Below are 21,730 nucleotides of genomic sequence, written 5' to 3' on the forward strand. Positions count from 1 at the left end.
TTATTTCAAAGGACATAAGGCATTTTCCAGAATTTTAATCCTCATTTAGATACTTCCTTCTAAGTACCTGTTTTGAGACGAGGAAATGAAATGGAGCTCATACATCAGTGAAAACAAGAATCAAGGAAGTATTTTAATGGTACATTCATAAGAAACATGACTTCACAGTAATATTCCATTGCCCAATGTAATCATCAGCATAGCCACCTGCAGAAATTAATTCAGTTGATTATATTATGTTCCCAACATTATATCAAAAATTGAGACAGAGTCCAGGCACAGTAGCTCAAGCCTGGAATCCCAGCACTTTGGGAGGCTGAGGTGGGAAGATGGCTTAAGCTCAGGAGTTTGAGACTAGCCTGGGCAACATGGTGAAACCCTGTCTCTATTAAGAATACAAAAAATTAGCTGGGTGTGGTGGCATTTGCCTTCAGTCCCAGCTACTCCAAAGGCTGAGGTGGGAGGATTGCTTGAACCCAAGAGGTTGAGACTGCAGTGAGCTGAGATCGCGCCACTGCACTCCAGCCTGGGCCACAGAGTGAGATTCTGTCTCAAAAAACAAACAATAAACAAACTATAAAAATTGAGACATAAAGATCACTTCTATATTTTCTAGAAAAATTTTTAAAAGACTATATTCTCACAAACAAGTACCTTTTAGAATATAGAACTAAGAGCTTATCTCTCTTAATTGCTATGTTTTCGTTTCAAAAAGATAATTATGTAAGTAAATACCATTTTCTTTTATGATTTTATTGTCAGAACATTTAAAGCTAAATGTAAAGCCTAATAATGGCTATTTTAAAAATCTAGGTGGCTGATATATTTATGTCTTTCTCTTTGGTTTGGCTGCCTTTAAAATTTTTTCAATTAAATTTTTTTTTATTGTACTCACTTTTTTATGTTGCATCAAATACTTAAAGAGAAGGCAGTTTATCACTTAAAAAATCTAGATATTCTTATTTTTTACATGTTTGACTATGTATTTTTTGAGTGAGATCTTATTTGTTCATGACATATTTTTTCACTATATACCTAACTACCAATTATATAAATACATGCAAGAATGACTTAATCATGTATAAGTTTTGAACTCAGTGCCTTTGAAATAGTAGTACTATATCACAAAATTATCTACGTATGTTAATAATTGCAAAATATAAAAGTGTGAATCAAACCAGGTACAATAGTAAAATATTTATGTTTAGCTTATAATGATAAAAATCATTTGACTAAAGAAAAGTAATACTTTGAACTTTCAACTATACTAAAAATGTAGAAACAATGTCTCAATTTTACTCCCACCTGATAAAGAAATAGCGTCAATTCAAATAATGAAAGAGTTGTTATATTTGTTTTCTTCCAGTTACCTCTTTTTTCCTCATAACCACAAATCACTGATTCAAACTCCTACCTTATTCAGAATATATTGTAAATGTGATACTGCAACTTTTCTATCAGGATTTTCTACTTCTACTTCCTTCTTTCCTTTCTTTCATCCCTCCCTTCCTCCCTTCCTCCCTCCCTTCCTCCCTCCCTTCTTTCCTTCCTTGCTTCTTTTCCCTTCCTTCCTGCCTGCCTGCCTTTTTTCCTTCCTTCCTTCCTTCTTCCCTCCCTCCCTCTCTCCCTTCCTTCCTTCTTCCCTCCCTCCCTCTCTCCCTTCCTTCCTTCCTTCCTTTTTTTCCTCCCTCCCTCCCTCCCTTCCTGAGGTTGCCTTTGCCACGGGTTTCATGTTTGACGCCCTGTTCCCTCTGCACAGCCTTCTGTATCTACGAGCAGAGCTTTAGACGTGGGAGCATGGCTTCCACACTGGACCATGTCTACTGCTGGGCTACTATTTAAGAAAGGGTAACTTAAATTTGCTTTGCAGAATATCTTAATATTATATCTTATGGATTCTAAACATATTTTGTTAAACTTCACTGGGTTTCCTAGTAGTGAATGTCAATTAGGAGAAAAAGTAACCTTTTAAGAAAAGCAGTGAAATAAAAAGCTTACATAGAATTACTTTGGAGCTATTTTGACTCAGTGGCATACATTAACACTAAAGAAGCTACATTAACACTAAAGAAGCTAGGATAACTGCAGCAGTCTTTTGCTTGAGTTCAAACATACCGATTAGGTTTAGGATATTAATTTTGGATAGATGTCATTAGATGAGGTATTGAATGTTTCACTGTCTTGTTAGAAGTAAGCTAAATTAGAAATAATTTGGAAAGACAGAAACACATATAAGCTGAATCATAATAATAGTCAAATTTAGTGAAGAAGGCCTGAAAGTGAAAAATATGATTATTAAACAAGGATTATTATATATTAAAATCAAAATAGTTTCTATTGTAAGCAATCTCTAAATGGAAAGCAATTCTTAATTAGAGGGAACTATTCTGCTAATAATTAATCTTTAATAAGAATATACATTAAATTTAATTCTATAATTTATCTGTGAACATCTCTGAATGTTTTCACAGTTATGATGAAATCCATCACTATATTAAAGTTATGTGGGGGACAGATAGATAGAGTTCATTAAAAAGTGTGCATTCAAAAAAAACTTCTCCACGGTTAACCTAAAAAATATTTTAGTATTGGTATAACTATCTTTGAACTAGGGCAATTTTCAAACCCCTAAGACCCTTAAAATCTCTAGAGTAATTTTAAAACCTACTAGAGAAATTTTCAGATCCTTAAATTGTAAAACCCCGTGAACTAGAACAATGTAAAAATCCCATCCACTTGGGATGTAGAAATCTGCAAAATAAAACATCCCTCCCACATTAACAATGTAAAAATACTGAAGTATAAAATGATAGCTTTTCTTGAACCCATCAGGGAGCTGCGTGGCAGGTACTCTGGTGACCTTATTTCCTTTTCTTTCTTTTTCTTTTTCTTCTTTTTTTTTTGGAGACAGGGTCTTGCTCTGTCTCCCAGGCTAGAGTGCAGTGGTGCAATCATGGCTGTCTGTAGCCCCGGCCTCCTGGGCTCAACTGATCATCCCACCTCAGCCTCCTGTGTAGCTGGGACTACAGGTGAGGCCACCATGCCTGGCTAATTTTTGTAGTTTTTATAGAGATGAGGTTTTGCCATGTTGCCCAGGCTGGTCTTGAGCTTCTGGGCTCAAGTGATCCACTCACCACAGCCTCCCAAAGTGCTTGGATTATAAGCATGAGCAACCATGCCTGGCTTGGTGACCTCATTTCTAAAGGACAAACTCCCCCAGAAGAGACGAGACCCACATGCTATGTGTGCAGCAAAACAATGGGGAAAGGCGACCAGAAAAGAACCATCAGCTTAATATACACCAACTGCCGCAAGTGGAGCCTGGGCCTTGTGTGGCTCCGGGCCCAGACGCATGGGGAGTGTGCCCTTCCATCCACAGGCCTCTATCAGGGGACTATGAGAAAGGCTAGGGGCACAGCTGGAGCCCAGAAAGAGCTCTCCCAGCCCCCACTGCGGAGGCTCTGTGACGAGAAGGGCGTGAAACACCACGCATGTCCCTGAAGCTTTGCTCTTAGGAAACACAAACCTTAAACCACTGCAGGGGTGCAGCGAAACCTGTCATTTCAGGTTCTCATATTATACATAAAGTGACGTAAGATTATTTGAAGGTAAGCTGTGCTCTATAAAAGGTGTGTTTCAATCTCCAGGAGACCATTACAATATTAAAAAGTCTTACCTAATAAGCCCATAATAGGGATAACTGGGGCAATAAAAATACTTAATTACACCAAAATCTGTCAGAGAATGTGGGAAGAAATAATACAAAAACAGATGGGGTAAATAGAAACACTCCAGTCTCAGGGCCCGTGTGTTCAATCTCGTTGTTTCTCCCACCAGCTTCCACCAGATCAATACTGAGTTCAATAACAGTCACTGCCACCTTGTTGCCCAGCAGTAAGATCCATCCTGTACACCTTGAGGTCAGGCTTTGTAATTTCTAGGATAAACCAATATTATCACCGTTCACACAGTTGCGCTCTAAGATATCTAGATATGTGTTTTGTCTTGGTTTCCTTGGTTTTCTTTAGAAAAGAATGCAGAGCAAGAGTGACACTTGTGTTAATTTTCAAATGTCCAGTGAAGTTAAATAACGTGGACAAAGACTAAATGGCTATAGAATATATTAATAATTCAAAGATGCTGGTCTTTTTGAGCTTTTACTTGGATTCTGTAAGATCACAGAGAATCTAGATTGTATACATAAAACCAGAGGATTCTGTAAGATCCCTGAGAATCTAGATCATATACATTAAACCAGAGGATTCTGTAAGATCCCTGAGAATCTAGATCGTATACATTAAACCAGAGGGTTCTGTAAGATCACAGAGAATCTAGATCATATACATTAAACCAGAGGGTTCTGTAAGATCACAGAGAATCTAGATCGTATACATTAAACCAGAGGGTTCTGTGAGATCCCTGAGAATCTAGATCGTATACATTAAACCAGAGGGTTCTGTGAGATCCCTGAGAATCTAGATCGTATACATTAAACCAGAGGATTCTGTGAGATCACAGAGAATCTAGATCGTATACATTAAACCAGAGGATTCTGTAAGATCACAAAAAATCTAGATCGTATACATTAAACCAGAGGGTTCTGGAAGATCCCCGAGAATCTAGATCGTATACATTAAACCAGAGGATTCTGTGAGATCACAGAGAATCTAGATCATATACATTAAACCAGAGGATTCTGTAAGATCACAAAAAATCTAGATCGTATACATTAAACCAGACCTTCTTGGAACTGCTTTTGCTACCATTACTATTTTACAGCCCATCTTTCAAATATAAGTGTTTGGTTTTTGTTTGAGAAATTTCCACCAGTGTCCATTTGGATGTACTATGGTTAAGGGTGCCTAGTTTTCATTTCTACATGAGAAAAGAACTCCTGAGATGGAAGTAGATGTAGATAAGCCTTAATGGCACAGGTTTTAGAACCAGGCAAACTTGATCCTCAGTATGGACTCACAAGCTCCTTGATCCTCCAGACATTTTTCAGAGAGCACTGACCTTTGGTGTCATTGTTTGTAAAACAGCCATCTGTACATCACGTTCCTGGTAGCGTAGTCTGGATACCTCGCAAGGTGCTCAGTAAATGGTATTCATAATAAAATGCACTTCTCATGCCTGCCTCTGCATGCCATCTGTTATTAACAGTGTGGCTAGGACTCAGGAAGGCTAAAAATGCTCTATGCTATGTTTCTTCATTTGGAAAAACTGAGCAGACTTCAAAAATATAGGGCTGTTCTAAGGACAAATAAGTAAAAAATGGTAACAAGTTTAGAGCAAGACCTGGCATAGAGTAAGTGCCTACTTTTTTTCCCATTTTTATTTCATGGACATAAACTTTGCTGAAAAATCTGAATTTAGAGATTTGTAGATTGGCAGTCCATATCTTAAAATAAATGCAAAAATATGTCAACAAATTTAAGCTATCAGAAAATCTTTTGGCTATTTACATCAACAGTCCTTATACCATTTGACGCTAATTGTAGTAAGGTTAATTCTACAAATACTTTGTATAATCCATATATATATATATATATATTTTTTTTTTTTTTTTTGAGACGGAGTCTTGCTCTGTCGCCCAGGCTGGAGTGCAGTGGCGCGATCTCAGCTCACTGCAAGCTCCGCCTCCCAGGTTCACGCCATTCTCCTGCCTCAGCCTCCTGAGTAGCTGGGACTACAGGCTCCCACCACCACGCCCGGCTAATTTTTTGTATTTTTAGTAGATATGGGGTTTCAACGTGTTAGCCAGGACCGTCTCGATCTCCTGACCTCATGATGTGCCCACCTTGGCCTCCCAAAGTGCTGGGATTACAGGCGTGAGCCACCGCACCCAGCCTCTAATCTATATTTCAAATTCTGGCATGAAGAATAAGAACAGAGAAATGAGTTCCTCTTAAGAATTGAATGGCATAAACTATCAGAATGGTGTTAGCATAAAAAACAACCACTTGAAAAAGAAAATAACAAACAAAAATGTAGCATTACGTTTAGCCCAATTAAAAAATACATTAAATAATTAAACAAAAGCTTGGATTCTCAAAGTTCATCTGAATGAGAAATACGTTAGTCTCTCTTTTTTAATGAATGATACTGTCTAGGAATAAAGAGAAATGTAGATAATTATACTGATGGGGCTGAAGCCCAGGTAAGTGCATATCTCACTGTATATAATAATAAGCATAGATGAATTATTTCACTAGCACCTCTTTCCAAGGCAAAGGAATAAAAACCCAGATGCTAAAGGATAACTTTGAGAATGATAAGAGCATTCATCAATACTAACTCCCCCAAAACTATTAGTGAATTTTTAAATACTATCATAAATAAGGCTTATGTTTTTCTATCTACAGAGATTCACAAAGTATATCAAAGTAGCAGATTTTCCAGACACATCCTACATAAGTAACATCCACAGTATCATTTTACACTGTCACTGAAGTAGTCCTGTTCATATAAATTGAAATAAACTTGCAGACAAATGCCCATAATAAGCAGGAAAATTTAACCAGAATGTGAAATAGCCCTGTGGTTTGTGCCTGGCTTAGAATATTTATCATCAGCTGGAAATCTGGCCTTTCAAAAATATGCATGCATTTACATCCTAGCAAACTGTTTATCTCAATTCAAAAGATCACTTATTAAAGCTTATCCATGTATTTGCTTATTCGCAACTGCTTATTAAAGGAGATGAATATCAACGTTAAACATTTTTAGTGCTTGAAAACAGGTCCTAAAATAAACCTTACTCTCATTGGAAATTCTTATTTCGCTTTTATAAGGTTTACCTGCATAATCAAACGCCAAAAAAAGATTTGTGAATTTGACCTTTGTCATTCCATTTATCAGACTATTAACTCAGTCTCACATCCATCTTTAAAAGGTTAGAGTCTACTGTGCGATGCCTTCCTCCAATTAAAATGAATAATACACAAATGCAGGCACCGGAGCAGCAGCTCTCTGCTCATTCTTATTTTAACTGCCTTTGAGACTAGAAATAGAAGAGGCTTATGACCATAATCTAGGCAGAAGTTAGGATTGTCCACCTTCTGGGGGATGCTAATATGAGTATTTTTTAATTACTCATAAAATACTACTAATATTACAGGTGGTTCATTTTTGTGCTTTTTAATACAAACAACCTGAAATTATAGCAGTTATATCTAATTACTCGAGATTTGAACTTATACATTTACCCATTAATTTGTCTCTCATAATGTATATTTCTTTTGTTTGTTTGTTTTTGAAACGGCATCTCGCTCTGTCACCCAGGCTGGAGTGCAGTGGTGCAATCTTGGCTCATGGCAACCTCTGCCTCCCAGGTGATTCTCCTGCCTCAGCCTCTTAGGTAGCTGGGATTACAGGTGCCCGTCACCATGCCCAGCTAATTTTTTTTTGCATTATTATTATTTTTTAGTAGAGATGGGGTTTCTCCATGTTGGACAGGCTGGTCTTGAACACCTGATCTCTGGTGATCCGCCCACCTCTTCCTGCCAACATGGTTGGATTAGAGGCATGAGTCACCGCAACTGGCTTATGTATTTCATAGAGCCAGATTTCATAAGACTAAATTTCATGCAAGTCTTACATAGTTTTAGAACAATAATATTTCACTGTTTAATAAGAGCATGATTTATTTTTTCTTTAAAAAAATGACCTAGTATAACAGTGGAAGCTGTATGCAGAAAGAGTTGACCTTACTTTTGTATTCCAGGTGGAAACCAGCAGCTGCCACGCTAATGTCAGATTGGAAATGCAGGTAGAGTTGGTTGGAAGTACTGTTCAGCAGCGCTGGTACCGTGGTGCCTGTAAGAAACAATGCAGATAGAATTTTAACACTACAAATACATTCACTTTTCTAAATATAAAACATATGAGGATACTTATTAGGCTTACAAATCCCTATAGTTTGTCTGATTGCCACATATTTAATCTGAGTATTGGTTTTATTACGTATTCAGCCATTCTATTTTTCTAGGTCCAATAAAAAGTTACCCATTGTCTGCTCTGACCTGCTCAAGTCGATGTGACACCTTTCTCTTGTGCTTTCTATTGTACAAAAACTCCTATTGTACCATGAGTTTTTTTTGCATTATTTTATCCATGTAATCTTCTGCTTATTAAATTTATTTTTTTACTTGACATGAACAGAGAGGAAAGAAAAGTTCAACAGCCAAGTGTAATGAGGGTTGAGGGAGCAGTCGGACCAGGTGGATACTGATCTGAGATATCCTTCAGAAGACATTGCTTTTGATCATGTATATATGTTCTTCCTGATCCCTATGTGACTCATGCTGAGTAACGTTTCCCCTGGATCTGTTGATGATTTCAACTAAAGATGCATGAAAAGGGCTATTTTGACATAGTGATTTCTTTACTTAAATGTTCTAGCCTGCATCACAGTAACTAACATTTTCTTTACTTAGAATGATTTCTTCACTTAAAATGTTCTAGCCTGCATCACAGTAACTAACCGATTGGAAAGTGCAATACAGGTAACGAGGACCAGGGTAAGAAAGAAGTAATGCTGGCAGGTGCTGAGGAAAAGAAAATCGTTCATCACTCAGAAGTTTGAGACATTTTGGTGGAATGTATCATAATATGGAAAAATAATAGACAAGTTTAGGTCACTTTTTTCCTGATGTGTGTATGTTCAATACTCTAGTAAAATCATTCTCTAAATTAGAAGTGTATACATACTCGATGTCAAAGAAATATCCATTGTGTAAAAATCACCACAGTATAGACAAATTGTTCAAGTACTGGTGTATAAAGGGAGAAATGATCATTTAAATAACAAATCAAAGAAATAAGTTGATAATTATTCAAAACAGATGAACATTATTGAAAAGATTGTCTATCATCCTTAGCTCACTACTTAAACGATCCAATATTCCCCAACAGATTTTATTTTTTTAGATGGAGTCTCGCTGTGTCACCCAGGCTGGAGTGTAATGGCGCAATCTTGGCTCACTGCAACCTCCGCCTCCCAGGTTCAAGTGATTCTCCTGCCTCAGCTTCCCAAGTAGCTGAGATTACAGGCATGCTCCACCATGTCCTGCTAACTTTTGTATTTTTAGTAGAGTTGGGGTTTCACCATGTTGGCCAGGCTGGTCTCGAACTCTTGACCTCAAGTGATCTGCTTGCCTCGGCCTCCCAAAGTGCTGGGATTACAGCTGTGAGCCACTGCACCCCGCCCCCGAGAGATTTGATCAGACCAATGACCCCAGGCAAGGACTCTGGCTGTCTCTTTATAAGAAGGTGTGTGTGTGTGTGTGTGTCTCTCTTTATAGGAAGGGGTGTACGTGTGTCTCTTTATAAGGTGTGTGTGTGTCTTTATAAGAAGGGGTGTGTGTGTGTGTGTGTATTGTTAGTAGAGAAGGGGTTTCACCGTGTTAGCCAGGATGGTCTCAATCTCCTGTCCTCGTGATCCGCCCGCCTCAGCCTCCCGAAGTGCTGGAATTACAGGCCTGAGCCTGAGCCGCTGCGCCTGGCCTATAAGAGGCTTTTTAAACACGATGTGTGTAGAACTGAACGCCTAATCTATCTATCCCTGAAACATCGAGTAGGACTCTAACGCCTAGTCTATCTATCCCTGAAACATCGAGTAGGTCTCTAATGTTTCTTAACAATACCATCGGCATCCATCCACGTCACGAACTGAACGCCTAATCTATCTATCCCTGAAACATCGAGTAGGTCTCTAATGTTTCTTAACAATACCATCGGCATCCATCCACGTCACGAACTGAACGCCTAATCTATCTATCCCTGAAACATCGAGTAGGTCTCTAATGTTTCTTAACAATACCATCGGCACCCATCCACGTCAGGAACTGAACGCCTAATCTATCTATCCCTGAAACATCGAGTAGGACTCTAACGCCTAATCTATCTATCCCTGAAACATCGAGTAGGTCTCTAATGTTTCCTAACAATACCATCGGCATCCATCCACGTCACGAACTGAACGCCTAGTCTATCTATCCCTGAAACATCGAGTAGGTCTCTAATGTTTCTTAACAATACCATCGGCATCCATCCACGTCACGAACTGAACGCCTAATCTATCTATCCCTGAAACATCGAGTAGGTCTCTAACACCTAATATATCTATCCCTGAAACATGGAGTAGGTCTCTACTGTTTCTTAACAATACCATCGGCATCCATCCACGTCATCACATTCAAAGCTTCCTCCTTCTGCATGACCCCGGACTGCCCTCCAATCAGTCATCAGGCCCTAACTGGCGAGCATTCTAAATATTTTCCCAAATTATTTCACTTACTTCATATTATCTTCACAACAATCACCCCGGTGCAGGCAGCCTTATGTTAACCAGAATTAGTGCAATAATCTTCTAACTTGTTTTTTTGAGCCTGATCTTTTCCTAATACAATGCATTCTCCATTCAGCAGTCAGAAAGCACTTTACAAATGTATATATGATGAGACATGTTAAAATTCTCATAGATTCCTGATCATCTTAGGACCAAATTTCACACTCCTTGATTTGGCCCAAAGACCCTACATGACCTGACTGCTGCTTGCTTTTCTAGCTTCTTATCGTTACTTGGTTTTCAGAATCATTTTTTCTTGCTTCAAGATGCTCCATATCATAGGCCTGGGATGTTCATTCTTTCTCCTTTGATTGATTCACTTTGACTTTCCTATTTCTATTCATTCAAATATAACCACTTATTTCCTAAACTAAGCTGCTCACTCATTCAATAAACATGTGTTTATCAGCCAGATAAACTACTAACCCATTTTCCAAACATACTAGTTATTCTCTGACTTCATGCAAAGCAGAACCTTCCCTGATTAGGACAGAGCCTGAAAGACTTGAACCTCATCAAATCCTTAAAGAAAACGAGCAGACCAACGGTGCCATGCACAATATGACTGTTACAGCTTTAATCTGTCTTCCGTTCTGCTCTTACCACATTCATCTCCTGCCTGGGCTAATGAAATAGCCATCAATTGAACTTCAAAATGGATATTTGCCTTCTTCTTACGCATTTGTTCTTCACACAAAATAATCTGCTTACAATTAAATAACGCTTGCACATTTTATTTCTATACATGGGCATACGATGTGTCTTTTAATAAAATTTTAGGTCAACTTCTTGATCTATACCGTGCTTTGAGAACTCATCCTATGGAGATGGGGAAATTTAATCTTTACCATGGCTGGGGATTCCTTTCCTGCCTCAGGATAGCCAATAGTCTCAGACTTTTGGGTCCTTGACTCCTTACTTCACATAAGCTCATTCTCCAACCTCAATCAGACCCTTGAATTTTAGCAGTTTCATGTTTTTGTGCACACCTTTGATAGAATGCTCTTTGACACGTCCCCGGTCCAAAATCTAGCCTAAGTGCATCAGGCTACCACTTTGTTTTCAAGGTCCAGTCACATCCCTGTGGTCCTGCAAGGAATTCAATTATATCTTAATTTCCTAGAGGACACCCAGGCCTGGGAAATGCCATCACTTTCCTCTTGTCAGTCACTTCAACTCCTTCAACATCCGCCTTCACCACTGTCCTCTCTGCTTTCCAAAGCTCAGCCTTTTGAAAGACTAAATCCAGGAGGGGGTCTACCCACAGGTATGAACACCTGTTGCTTTTAGACCCAAGGTATGAACACCTGGCTCTCTCCTGGAATGAGGCTTGGAAAAATACCAGTGGAATGAGTTGAAATAAGGTCCCAGTAAAATACACTGCTAGAAATGCAAAAGCAGTTTTTGTCAGGTATAATCTGAAGACACGGTAAGGACTTCTTGGTCTTGGGCTAACAATCTTCTGTTGGGCTTACAAAGGTTCACCATAGTATAAACATGTGCCTTAAGGAGTAAACTTTGGCCAATCAGTACTGAAGCTGCTACTGCAATATGTTGGAAGAAGAACAGTGAGAAAGGAGAGAAAAGAGAACTCCACATGTTCTCCTTACTAATGGCGTGCATGTGTGTTTGTGTGTGTGCACACTCTTTGAGCCTTGTGAAGGTAGAGATCCTGCCTGAGATTTGGGGTCTATTCCTCCATCTGTTTTCCCTGGCTGCCAAGGTGGGTATTTTCTCTGAGAGGTGGGGTCATTTTAAGCCTGAATCCCTAGTGCGTAATTCACTGTAAGAGCACTGTGTGTGTTGAATGATAAACACTTATGAAGTGTTTGCCGATATAACTCTCTTGCTTTTTGATGTTGATTTCATAGACAGGCAGACAGATAAGTAGATACATAATAAATAAATATATACATAATATTTTTAACTAAAAAGTCATGGGGTAACAAACTATAAACCTCTCCTTGCTGATCAGCACAAACATGATGAAGAGGAGTTACTGTAAACTATGTAACAGGTAATGAAGGAAAGATGAGGGGTGGTTGCAAAGCGAATAACCTGGTGTGTTTCCAAAGAGAAAATTAATCTGCCTAAACTATACCTTCTCTCCTTTCCACAGCCTCTACAAGAAGCGAAGTGTTGGTTGTGCAGCTGAAAACAGGGCACACCCAAAGCCTTGGAGAGAGACCAGTGAGGGAGGATGAAGGAAGCAAGAAGCGGAAGGAGTGTCAGCTGCACCTGCTCATTGGCCCGACTCAGAGCCCTTTTTACTATGAAGGGACATCCACTAAAACATTGATTTTTTACCTGTTCTATTCAATTTCCATGATGTTTGTTGTCCTCTCACTATTGCATTACTTTTGTATTTTTGGATAATATTTGTAGAAAGAACAATATATTACTATAGATCTAATTTATCCAAATAAATTTTCATTATATCATCTGCACTACTTTTTGACTGTTTTACATGTATAATCAGTTACTTTTTCCACCCCATTAAATCAATTTAACTAACTATAAATCCTTTTAAAAATATGTTTCTTCTCCACTTTCCACCTACCAATGACAGGAGCATCAGCTCAGTTTCACTTCTCATACAATGTTTCATGCTTGGTACAGTTTTTTCAATTGTACCCTCATTGGGATATGAGACTCCAGCTTTTACATTTTAAAATTTATTTAATGTCCTCCAGCCCCCAGCATAGTCATCTCCCATACAGGTATTCCATACACATTGTTTGACCTTTTTTTTTGAGACGGAGTCTCACTCTGTCACCAGGCTGGAGTGCAGTGTCGTGATCTCGGCTCACTGCAACCTCTCACTCCCTGGTTCAAGTGATTCTTCTGCCTCAGCCTCCTGAGTAGCTGGGATTACAGTCATGTGCCACCACGCCCGGCTACCTATTGTATTTTTAGTAGAGATGGGGTTTCACCATGTTGGCCAGGATGGTCTCAATCTCCTGACCTTGTGATCCGCCCTCCTCAGCTTCCCAAAATGCTGGGATTACAGACGTGAGCCACCGTGCCCAGCCTGTTTGACTTTTTTGTTCATCTTCTCTGGACGTATTACAGTGGCATCAGAAAAATCTACTTCTTGTTTTAAAAAATTTTCCATAAGTTATTGGGGTGCAGGTGGTATATGGTTACATGAATAAGCTCTTTAGTGGTGACTTGTGAGATGTCGGTGCACCCATCACCTGAGCAGTATACGCTGCACCTTATTTGTTCTCTTTTATCCCTCACCCCTCTCCCACTCTTCCCTCCAAGTCCCGAAAGTCCATTTTATCATTCTTATGCCTTTGTGTCCTCATAGCTTAGCTCCCACATATCTGTGAGAACATATGATGTCTGGAGGAAAACCTACTTCTGATGCCATTTACTTCTGTCCCTCCAAGTCACTGAAAATGCTGTGGCATGTTCCAGTTCTATAAAGGAAAGATCATCACAAGTTTCTTGTGTGTGTGTAACAAGTGAGCTGTGCATTTGAACACGCTTTGTGAATCATCAGGCCCCTCTAACAGTGACTGTTAATTCAGCAAGCAGGTCCATGAATGACAGCCCTGTTTGCACTCCTGTTATGAAAGAGAATCATTTGCTATCCTATGAATAATGTGAGATCTTGGTGCCCTGGTGGCACACAGGAGAAGCGGGAACCCTCCAGCCAGGGGAGGCTGGGAGCACGATGCTGGGCTGGGCACCCAGGCACGGCTGCAGAGGGCACTTTCCTGCAGTGGCTTCAATGCTGGGATCTTCTCAGAATGGCCTATCAGAAGGAGCTTATGCCCCTGCACAAAATTCAAGGGAGTGATTTTTTAAAAGGGTGCCATAGGCAGAATGTTTTTGATCATATAGTTTTACTGTGGCCTAGATAGAACAATACATAACAGAGGAAAAAGAAATCAAATGATAGTCCCTGGAGGTTCTCCTCTCAGCATGGTGATATTTACCTCTCTTTAACATTGTCAGCCACAAAATTGTATGTATTTTGTTCTATTTTATTCATTTATAATTTATAACCTATTTCCAAAAAATGATGTTAAGTGGCTTGCAATAAAAGACCTACATACATATGCTTCTCCAAATGGAAATAAAATACTAAAACATTGAATGATTGATATCAATAATTTTTTCTGAAATATGTACCTCTTACAACTACTCACTCTTGTTTTTATTCAATAACTAACGTTTTAAATGGTTTAATATCTCCTTTATAAACATTTTTAAAATATCATAATTACAAAAAAAGTTTAAATGATTGATATCAATCATTTTTTCTGAAATATGTACCTCTTACGACTACTCACTCTTGTTTTTATTCAATAACTAATGTTTTAAATGGTTTAATATCTCCTTTATAAACATTTTTAAAATATTATAATTACAAAAAAGTTTAAATATTGATAACGCTTTAACACATTCAAACTTTATGGCTGACTTGTCATTTCTCCATATAAAATGTTTCTTAAAAATTCATTCTAAAACTTTAGAAATAATTTCTAACTTAAAGAAAAGTTGCAAATGTAGTATAATAAAACTGAAACATCCACTATCTCTCTATAGATAGAATTGTTATGTCTATATGTGTATGTGTAAAATTATTTTATTCTAAATGATTTAAGAGCAAGTTACAAGCATGATGACTCATTTCTCATAAAAAAACCAGTGTCCACTTTTTTTAAAACAAAGCAGTTCTCTAAATCAAAAATGTAACATAGATATGACATGCCATCCGCTGACCTCCTTTAAATTCCATCCATCTGCCCTCAGGGCTTGGAGAGGACAGGACTCTACTGGAATCACTCAGGGCATCCTGTGTTAAACCCTCCATTTTCTTTAGTCTGGAAGAGTTCTCTGGTCTTTCCCTGCCTTTCATGAACTTAACACTTTTGGAAAAAAATAATAAGCAAGTTCTTTTGTGGGATTTTTTTTTAAATTTGCGTTTGTCTGATGCTCTGTGTGATTATATGAGGCCATGCATTTGGGGCAAGAATAGAAAGTGGGTGCTGCATTCTTCCGAGGGCTTCTTACTGCTGAGCTCCCTGTGGTGGGAGGGGGCCGGCCCCATGCGGGTTCACAGATGCTGATTCCAGCATCACTTCCTGACACCGCTCAGCACCACTGTGAATTCATATCAGCCGCTTGCCATCAGCTGTGCTGGGAGTATTTATGCCACAGCAATTGCAACGTGACACAATAATTCAAACTGCTGCTGCTGCTCCTTCTTCCTTCCTCCTTTCTTCTTCCTCCTTCCTCCTTCCTCCTCCTTCTCCCTTCTTCCTTCCTCCTTCCCCCTTCTCCTTCTTCTTTTTGAGAGTCAGTTTCTCTGTATACCAATGCATACAACAGCCCATTCTTGAAGATCTTGTATCACTTGGTGAGAGAGGTGTCTGTCAGACCCCTCCAAGTTGAAGGTGACTTTTTACTCCTTGTCATGACTTAGGATTCACGGGGGAGAGGCACAGGGATGATGAGAGAGTCCTGTTTCTCTTTTTTATTTTTATTTTATTATTATTATACTTTAAGTTTTAGGTTACATGTCCACAATGTGCAGGTTAGTTACATATGTATACATGTGCCATGCTAGTGTGCTGCACCCATTAACTCGTCATTTAGTATTAGGTATATCTCCTAATGCTATCCCTCCCCCCTCCCCCCACCCCACAACAGTCCCCAGAGTGTGATGTTCCTCTTCCTGTGTCCATGTGTTCTCACTGTTCAATTCCCACCTATGAGTGAGAACATGCGGCGTTTGGTTTTTTGTCCTTGAGATAGTTTACTGAGAATGATGATTTCCAATTTCATCCATGTCCCTACAAAGGACATGAACTCATCACTTTTTATGGCTGCATAGTATTCCATGGTGTATATGTGCCACATTTTCTTAATCCAGTCTATCCTGTTTCTCATCAACACTTCACCCACTAGCTTGATGTGTCCTGACGTTCCAGCCTGAGACCATCATGAGAAGGACTGCCTGACGATGACATTCACCCTTCTCCACTTATGAGCTGGTATTCTTCAGCCACGGAAAGCTTTAATTTTCATTCATTTTATTAATTCACTAATTTAATTTTGTCATTATAAAGTTATAAATTTCTATTTTTGTTGTCGTTGTTGTTTTTTTAGAGACAGGTCTCACTCAGTCACCCAGGCTGGAGTGCAGTGGTGCGTTCACAGCTCACTACAGCCTTGAACTCTTGGGCTCAAGACATCCTCCCACATCAGCCTCCTGAGTAGCTGGGACTACAGATGCACGCCACCAGGCCTGGCTCATTTTTTCTGTTTTTTATAGAGATGAGGTCTTGCTATGTTGCTGAGACTAGTCTCAAACCCCTGGCCTCAAGTCATCCTTCCGCCTTGGCTTCCCAATGTGCTGGGATATGCATGAGCTGCTATGCAGATCATAAAGGTCTATTTCATACCAAATGGTTTATCTCGATTTATTCCTACCACAGCTTTGTAGTCAGTATTTATCCAAGAAGTGCTGGTTCCTTTAATGGGAGAATGGTGTTTAGAAGGGTAGTTAGAAAGCAGAATTTGGGTTCTACTGGGCTGTTGTTTCATATCTCTCAAAAGACAGAGGTAGAAAATAAAATATGTACATACACACATATACACTATATTTAAGTCTATAGCTATATATATACTAAAACCATGCATTCGCCCCAATATCCCTAATTCAAACCATGTGTTCACCCCAATATCCCTAATTCAAATCCAGTGCAAACAGGCCCATCCTAGCCTTTGTCATTTCCATTTTCACATTCATTCCACCCCTGACAATGTTAACACAAACTATAAGCAAATCCTGTTTGTGCCAAAAGAGCCACTTATTCTTCACACTTCCAGAAGCCTGGCCCAGAGTAAATAAAGAAAAGATGCACAGCCAGAAGCAAAAGGAAGTTCTGCTTTCTAAATTGGGACAAATGCCATGTAGTCCTCAAAAGAAAAGGAGGCTGGGCTTTGGAAAACTTGTGTGGGGTGAACACATGAAGCCTGAGACCACTGTTTCCTTTGCTATTTTCATCATTAGACCTTGGGCCTTATGACTTGTGGTACACAGGAAAGGAATGAGGTATTGAGAGAGAACAGCAGAACTATAAAGTCAACCTCCAAAAATTGTGACCTGAAAGGTGGCAGAGGCAAAGAAGGAAGGAAGCCCCTCTTAGATACCTGGTCTCAGCTGAAACATAAGGAAAGAGAACAACGGGTCTGCTTTGGCTGTTATTAGGAGAATAGAGGCAAAAGAGGGACTAGAAATAATGATTTTAGGCCAGGCACAGTGGTTCATGCCTGTAATCCCAGCACTTTGGGAGGCAGAGGCAAGTGGATCACCTGAGGTCAGGAGTTCGAAACCAACCTGACCAACATGGAGAAACCCTGTCTCTACTAAAAACACAAAATTAGCTGGGCGTGTAGCACATGCCTGTAATACCAGCTACTTGGGAGGCTGAAGCAGGAGAATCGCTTGAACCCAGAAGGCGGAGGTTGCAGTGAGCCGAGATCATGCCATTACACTCCAACTTGGGCAACAAGAGAGAAATTCTGTCTCATTAAAAAAAAAACAAAACATATATAATAAATAATATATAAATATACTACATATTATATATTAATACATAATAATATGTTATATAATAATATATAATATACATGAATATATAATACATGTCATATAAATTATATGACATATAATTATATATTATATGATATATGATATATAAATATATATTTTCATATAATATATCATATATATCATATATGTGTCATATATTATATCATATATCATATATTATATATCATATATTATATATGTCATAGATTATACATATAATTATATATATAATATATATGTGATTATAATGATTTACTCAGTGACTGAGTAAAGACAATCTTTAGACACACAACCAGATGAACGTATCATCCCTTCATTCTGGTTGGCCCTCACCAGCCAGAGCACTCATTCCTCTTCACCTGGGGAGCAACAAGTGAAAGCTAGAGGGGCCAGATGTTTCCAGACTAAACTGCGCAGGAGAGATACAGAGCATGAGTGTTCCCTTCTCTACTGCCACTTCAGAACATCGACCATTATATCAGAGTTAAATTAGGAAGTCTTCTTGATTATTCTTTCCGAGTGAATATACAAATGGACTTGATATTCACAATGGCCACAACCCTAAAGAAAAACATTCCTAATTTGTGAACATGGTTCTTCTCATATTTTCCCCACAATATGCATAGGGGACAAGGACAGAAAGCAGCTGAGACGAGGATGATGGGTGGTTGATAAGGCTCGTTCACAAAAACACCATTGTCTTAAAACGTGAAAACATCTTAGAACAACTATAAACCACTCATATATCAGACATCTCCAAGGCCTCTCAAAACTATATAAATGCTTAAATGTTAAACCATGAAAACTGAGTGGTCTGTTTAACTTCAGAACATCTGCACTTGTGATATTGTACCTATATGTATATTCTTTAATAGAATTAGTTTTAGATATAAAATATGAAAACATTTTATCAGTCTGACTCTCTTATAGATTTATTACAGAAAACAATGGTATTTTATGTTGTTAGACCTAATCACATTATTTTAAACTGGATATACATCTTCATGTAATAGTTATTAAATTTTTTTATTTGATAGTAGTGTTATTTGTCCATTCATATTTTATTTAACTTAGATTTCTAAAACATTTGCATCTTTGAATTCTTTTTACTAAGGAAATTGAAAGCAACAAACTAAATATTTCATAACTATTTGTATGAGACAATTTTTTTTTTTTAAGATAGAATCTCACTCTGTTGCCCAGGCTGGAGTGCGGTGGCACGATCTTGGCTCACTGCAGCCTCTGCCTCCTGGATTCAGGCAATTCTCCCACCTCAGCCTCCCGAGTAGCTGGGACTACAGGTGTGTGCTTGGCCAACTTAAAAAAAAAAAAGTCTTTTGTAGAGATAGTGTTTTGTTATGTTGCCCAGGCTGTTCTCAAACTCCTGGGCTCAAGCAGTTCTCCCATCTTGGCCTCCTAAAGTGCTGGGATTGCAGACAGGAGCCACCACAACCACTGAAGCCAACACGTATCCTAAAATATTGTGATGAAAATCAAATATTATGAGAAAAGATTAAAAGGTTATAAGGCTAACACCTGTATTTTAACCTGTATTTTCTCAGTATTTTATCATAAGTATTTTTCTTCCTTGTATATGTTACATCTCAGAAATATGAAGAAGAAAAAAAAGTATAAATTCTGCTCACATCATTGATATATAGTTGTTATGTAACAAAGAATTTTTCTAGTCTTTATCCCTGATATCCAGGAGGCAAACTCTAAGCCCTTGGAATTTCCCAGGTGGCAGGAGTGCCTTTGTGGTCCATGGAGGAGCTTCTCACACCACACTGTTTATGGTGATTGTGATGATGATGATTATGGTAACTCAGGAAGGGGGCTGGGCATGCTGGAAAGATCAATAATAGGATTAGAGGGTCAAGGCTTTGAGCCATGTGATATCAGCCCAACCTCCCAACCCCTGGGCAGGGAAGGGAGCTGGAGGTTAAGTTCAACCCTGTAGCCAATAATTCAATCAATCTTGCCTGTGTAAGCAAAACCCTGTAAAAACTCTGGCACCAAAGCTCAGGTGACAATGCACTTCAATGTGCTGGAAGTTCCTGAGGACACAGAGGCTTCCTGTTTGGGACCTTCCCAGATGTCACCCTACGAGTCTCTTCATTTGGCCGGCCCTGGTTTGTCTCCTTTATAATATAGTCTTAATCACATGTATAAGTCCATCGCTTTCTCAAGTTCTGTGAGGTACTCTAGGGAACTATCAAAAATTGAAGGGACCATGGACCCCCTAAATTTGTAGCCAGTTGGTCAGAGTGCAGGTGGCCTGGGAGGCCGGAGGGCTTGCAGCTGATGTCAGAGGGGAGTCCTGTGCAGAAGCATGAAGTGCACAAACTCCGTGCTAACTCCAGGAAATTAGTATCAGAATTGCATTGCAGTGGTATTTATGTAAAACATACTTTTTCAAATTTTCTCCTGGCTAACTCCAAAAACTGAAATTAATAAAAATGAGACTGTTGTTATTTTTCATGCATACAGAGGCAACGTGGTCACTTCTTTTTTTCATTATTATTAGTAAGGCATTTCCCTGCTAACTTTGGCTAATCCATCATGCAGCTGTCTTAATTTTGCCGTCTCCTGCTTTCTGCTGGTAATGCCTACATTTGTGTGTAAAATGTGTTCTGTCACAGATTCATGACTGAGAACATTAGGTTAAAAACTTAATTCAATACTAAATACTCTCTTTTGAAAAATTAACCTATTTCTAATATTAATTAGGATATATGAGATTATTACACATCTGAAGCTAAGTTCACTTGTGTTACTCAAGGGAAGGCTTAATATGAGGTTGCTGTAGAGCAGTTGATAAATCCAAATATATGTGAATGATAAGATTTGATCCTTAGACAAAAAGTGGCAAAACACATATTTTGTAAGCAGGTTTTACCAACTGAATTCATAAACTGTGTGGTAGGTGCTAGGAATTGTGCATGACACTCAGAGATTAATATAGATTCTGAAGAAACTTAAATCTCTAGAAACTAAAAGAACACTTTACTTAAAAATGACCAACACAATTCAATATCTGAGTGTAGAGAAACGGACACAGACTGCGTGGCTCCTGTGACCTGAAGGATTTCCTGTCTCTCTTTCTCTGATTTGTCTAGCTATATTTCACTAATCTGTTAGGATATTTTAATTTTTCCCAGGTAGCTTTTTTTCCTCTTAAACCTTAAAAAAAAAAAGTGTGACTTTTTTTCCCTCCTGTAACATCCATCACCTACCTGTAATGCTGTCTATTTACCTAATATTATTTATATAATTACATTAAGTGTTGGCATCTGTGTAGATTTTAACTTGTGTTGTTGTTGTTGTTGATGTTTTTAATGAGAGAGGCCTTATCTTTTATTATTAACAACAAACACAGTGTCTGATATCTGGCAGGTACTTTAAGAAATCATGTGCTAAACTAAACTATTGCAACAGCTATGTGGTCAGGGGAAGAAAGAGGGATTTCCTAGTGGAGATGGGCCTTGAGTTCTAGCTTTTAAGGACAGCAGTGGGCTATTTGAAATAAAAGTTCCGAAAAGTATAAATAGTACACAGGCAGGCAAACATGGATGTGAGTGACAAATAACAACAAGATGATAGACTGGCACTTTATTCCCAACACCTTAAATGGCCGTGCCCAAATAAAAATATGGTTTTATTTGCTGAGAACCACAGATAAGATCTTTGAACCATTTGAAGTGATAAAATGGAAGTTGTATCAGACACTGTGAATGGCCAGTGCACTCTCTATTTTCTTTATT

At 38.6% G+C, this 21,730-nt stretch overlaps 1 protein-coding gene across 1 annotated transcript in view; it reads right to left on the reverse strand.

The window, feature by feature from the left end:
* CSMD1 (CUB and Sushi multiple domains 1) overlaps window positions 1–21,730 on the reverse strand; it is a 2,090,911-nt gene that overhangs the window by 233,098 nt on the left and 1,836,083 nt on the right. Inside the window, exon 37 of the mRNA XM_054498773.1 lies at window positions 7,714–7,818. Within this exon, the coding sequence (XP_054354748.1) occupies window positions 7,714–7,818 (105 nt within the window). The remainder of the gene's footprint in view (window positions 1–7,713; window positions 7,819–21,730) is intronic.

The sequence above is a fragment of the Pongo pygmaeus genome, chromosome 7 (assembly GCF_028885625.2).
Source record: "Pongo pygmaeus isolate AG05252 chromosome 7, NHGRI_mPonPyg2-v2.0_pri, whole genome shotgun sequence".
In the NCBI taxonomy this organism is placed as follows: Eukaryota; Metazoa; Chordata; class Mammalia; order Primates; family Hominidae; genus Pongo; species Pongo pygmaeus.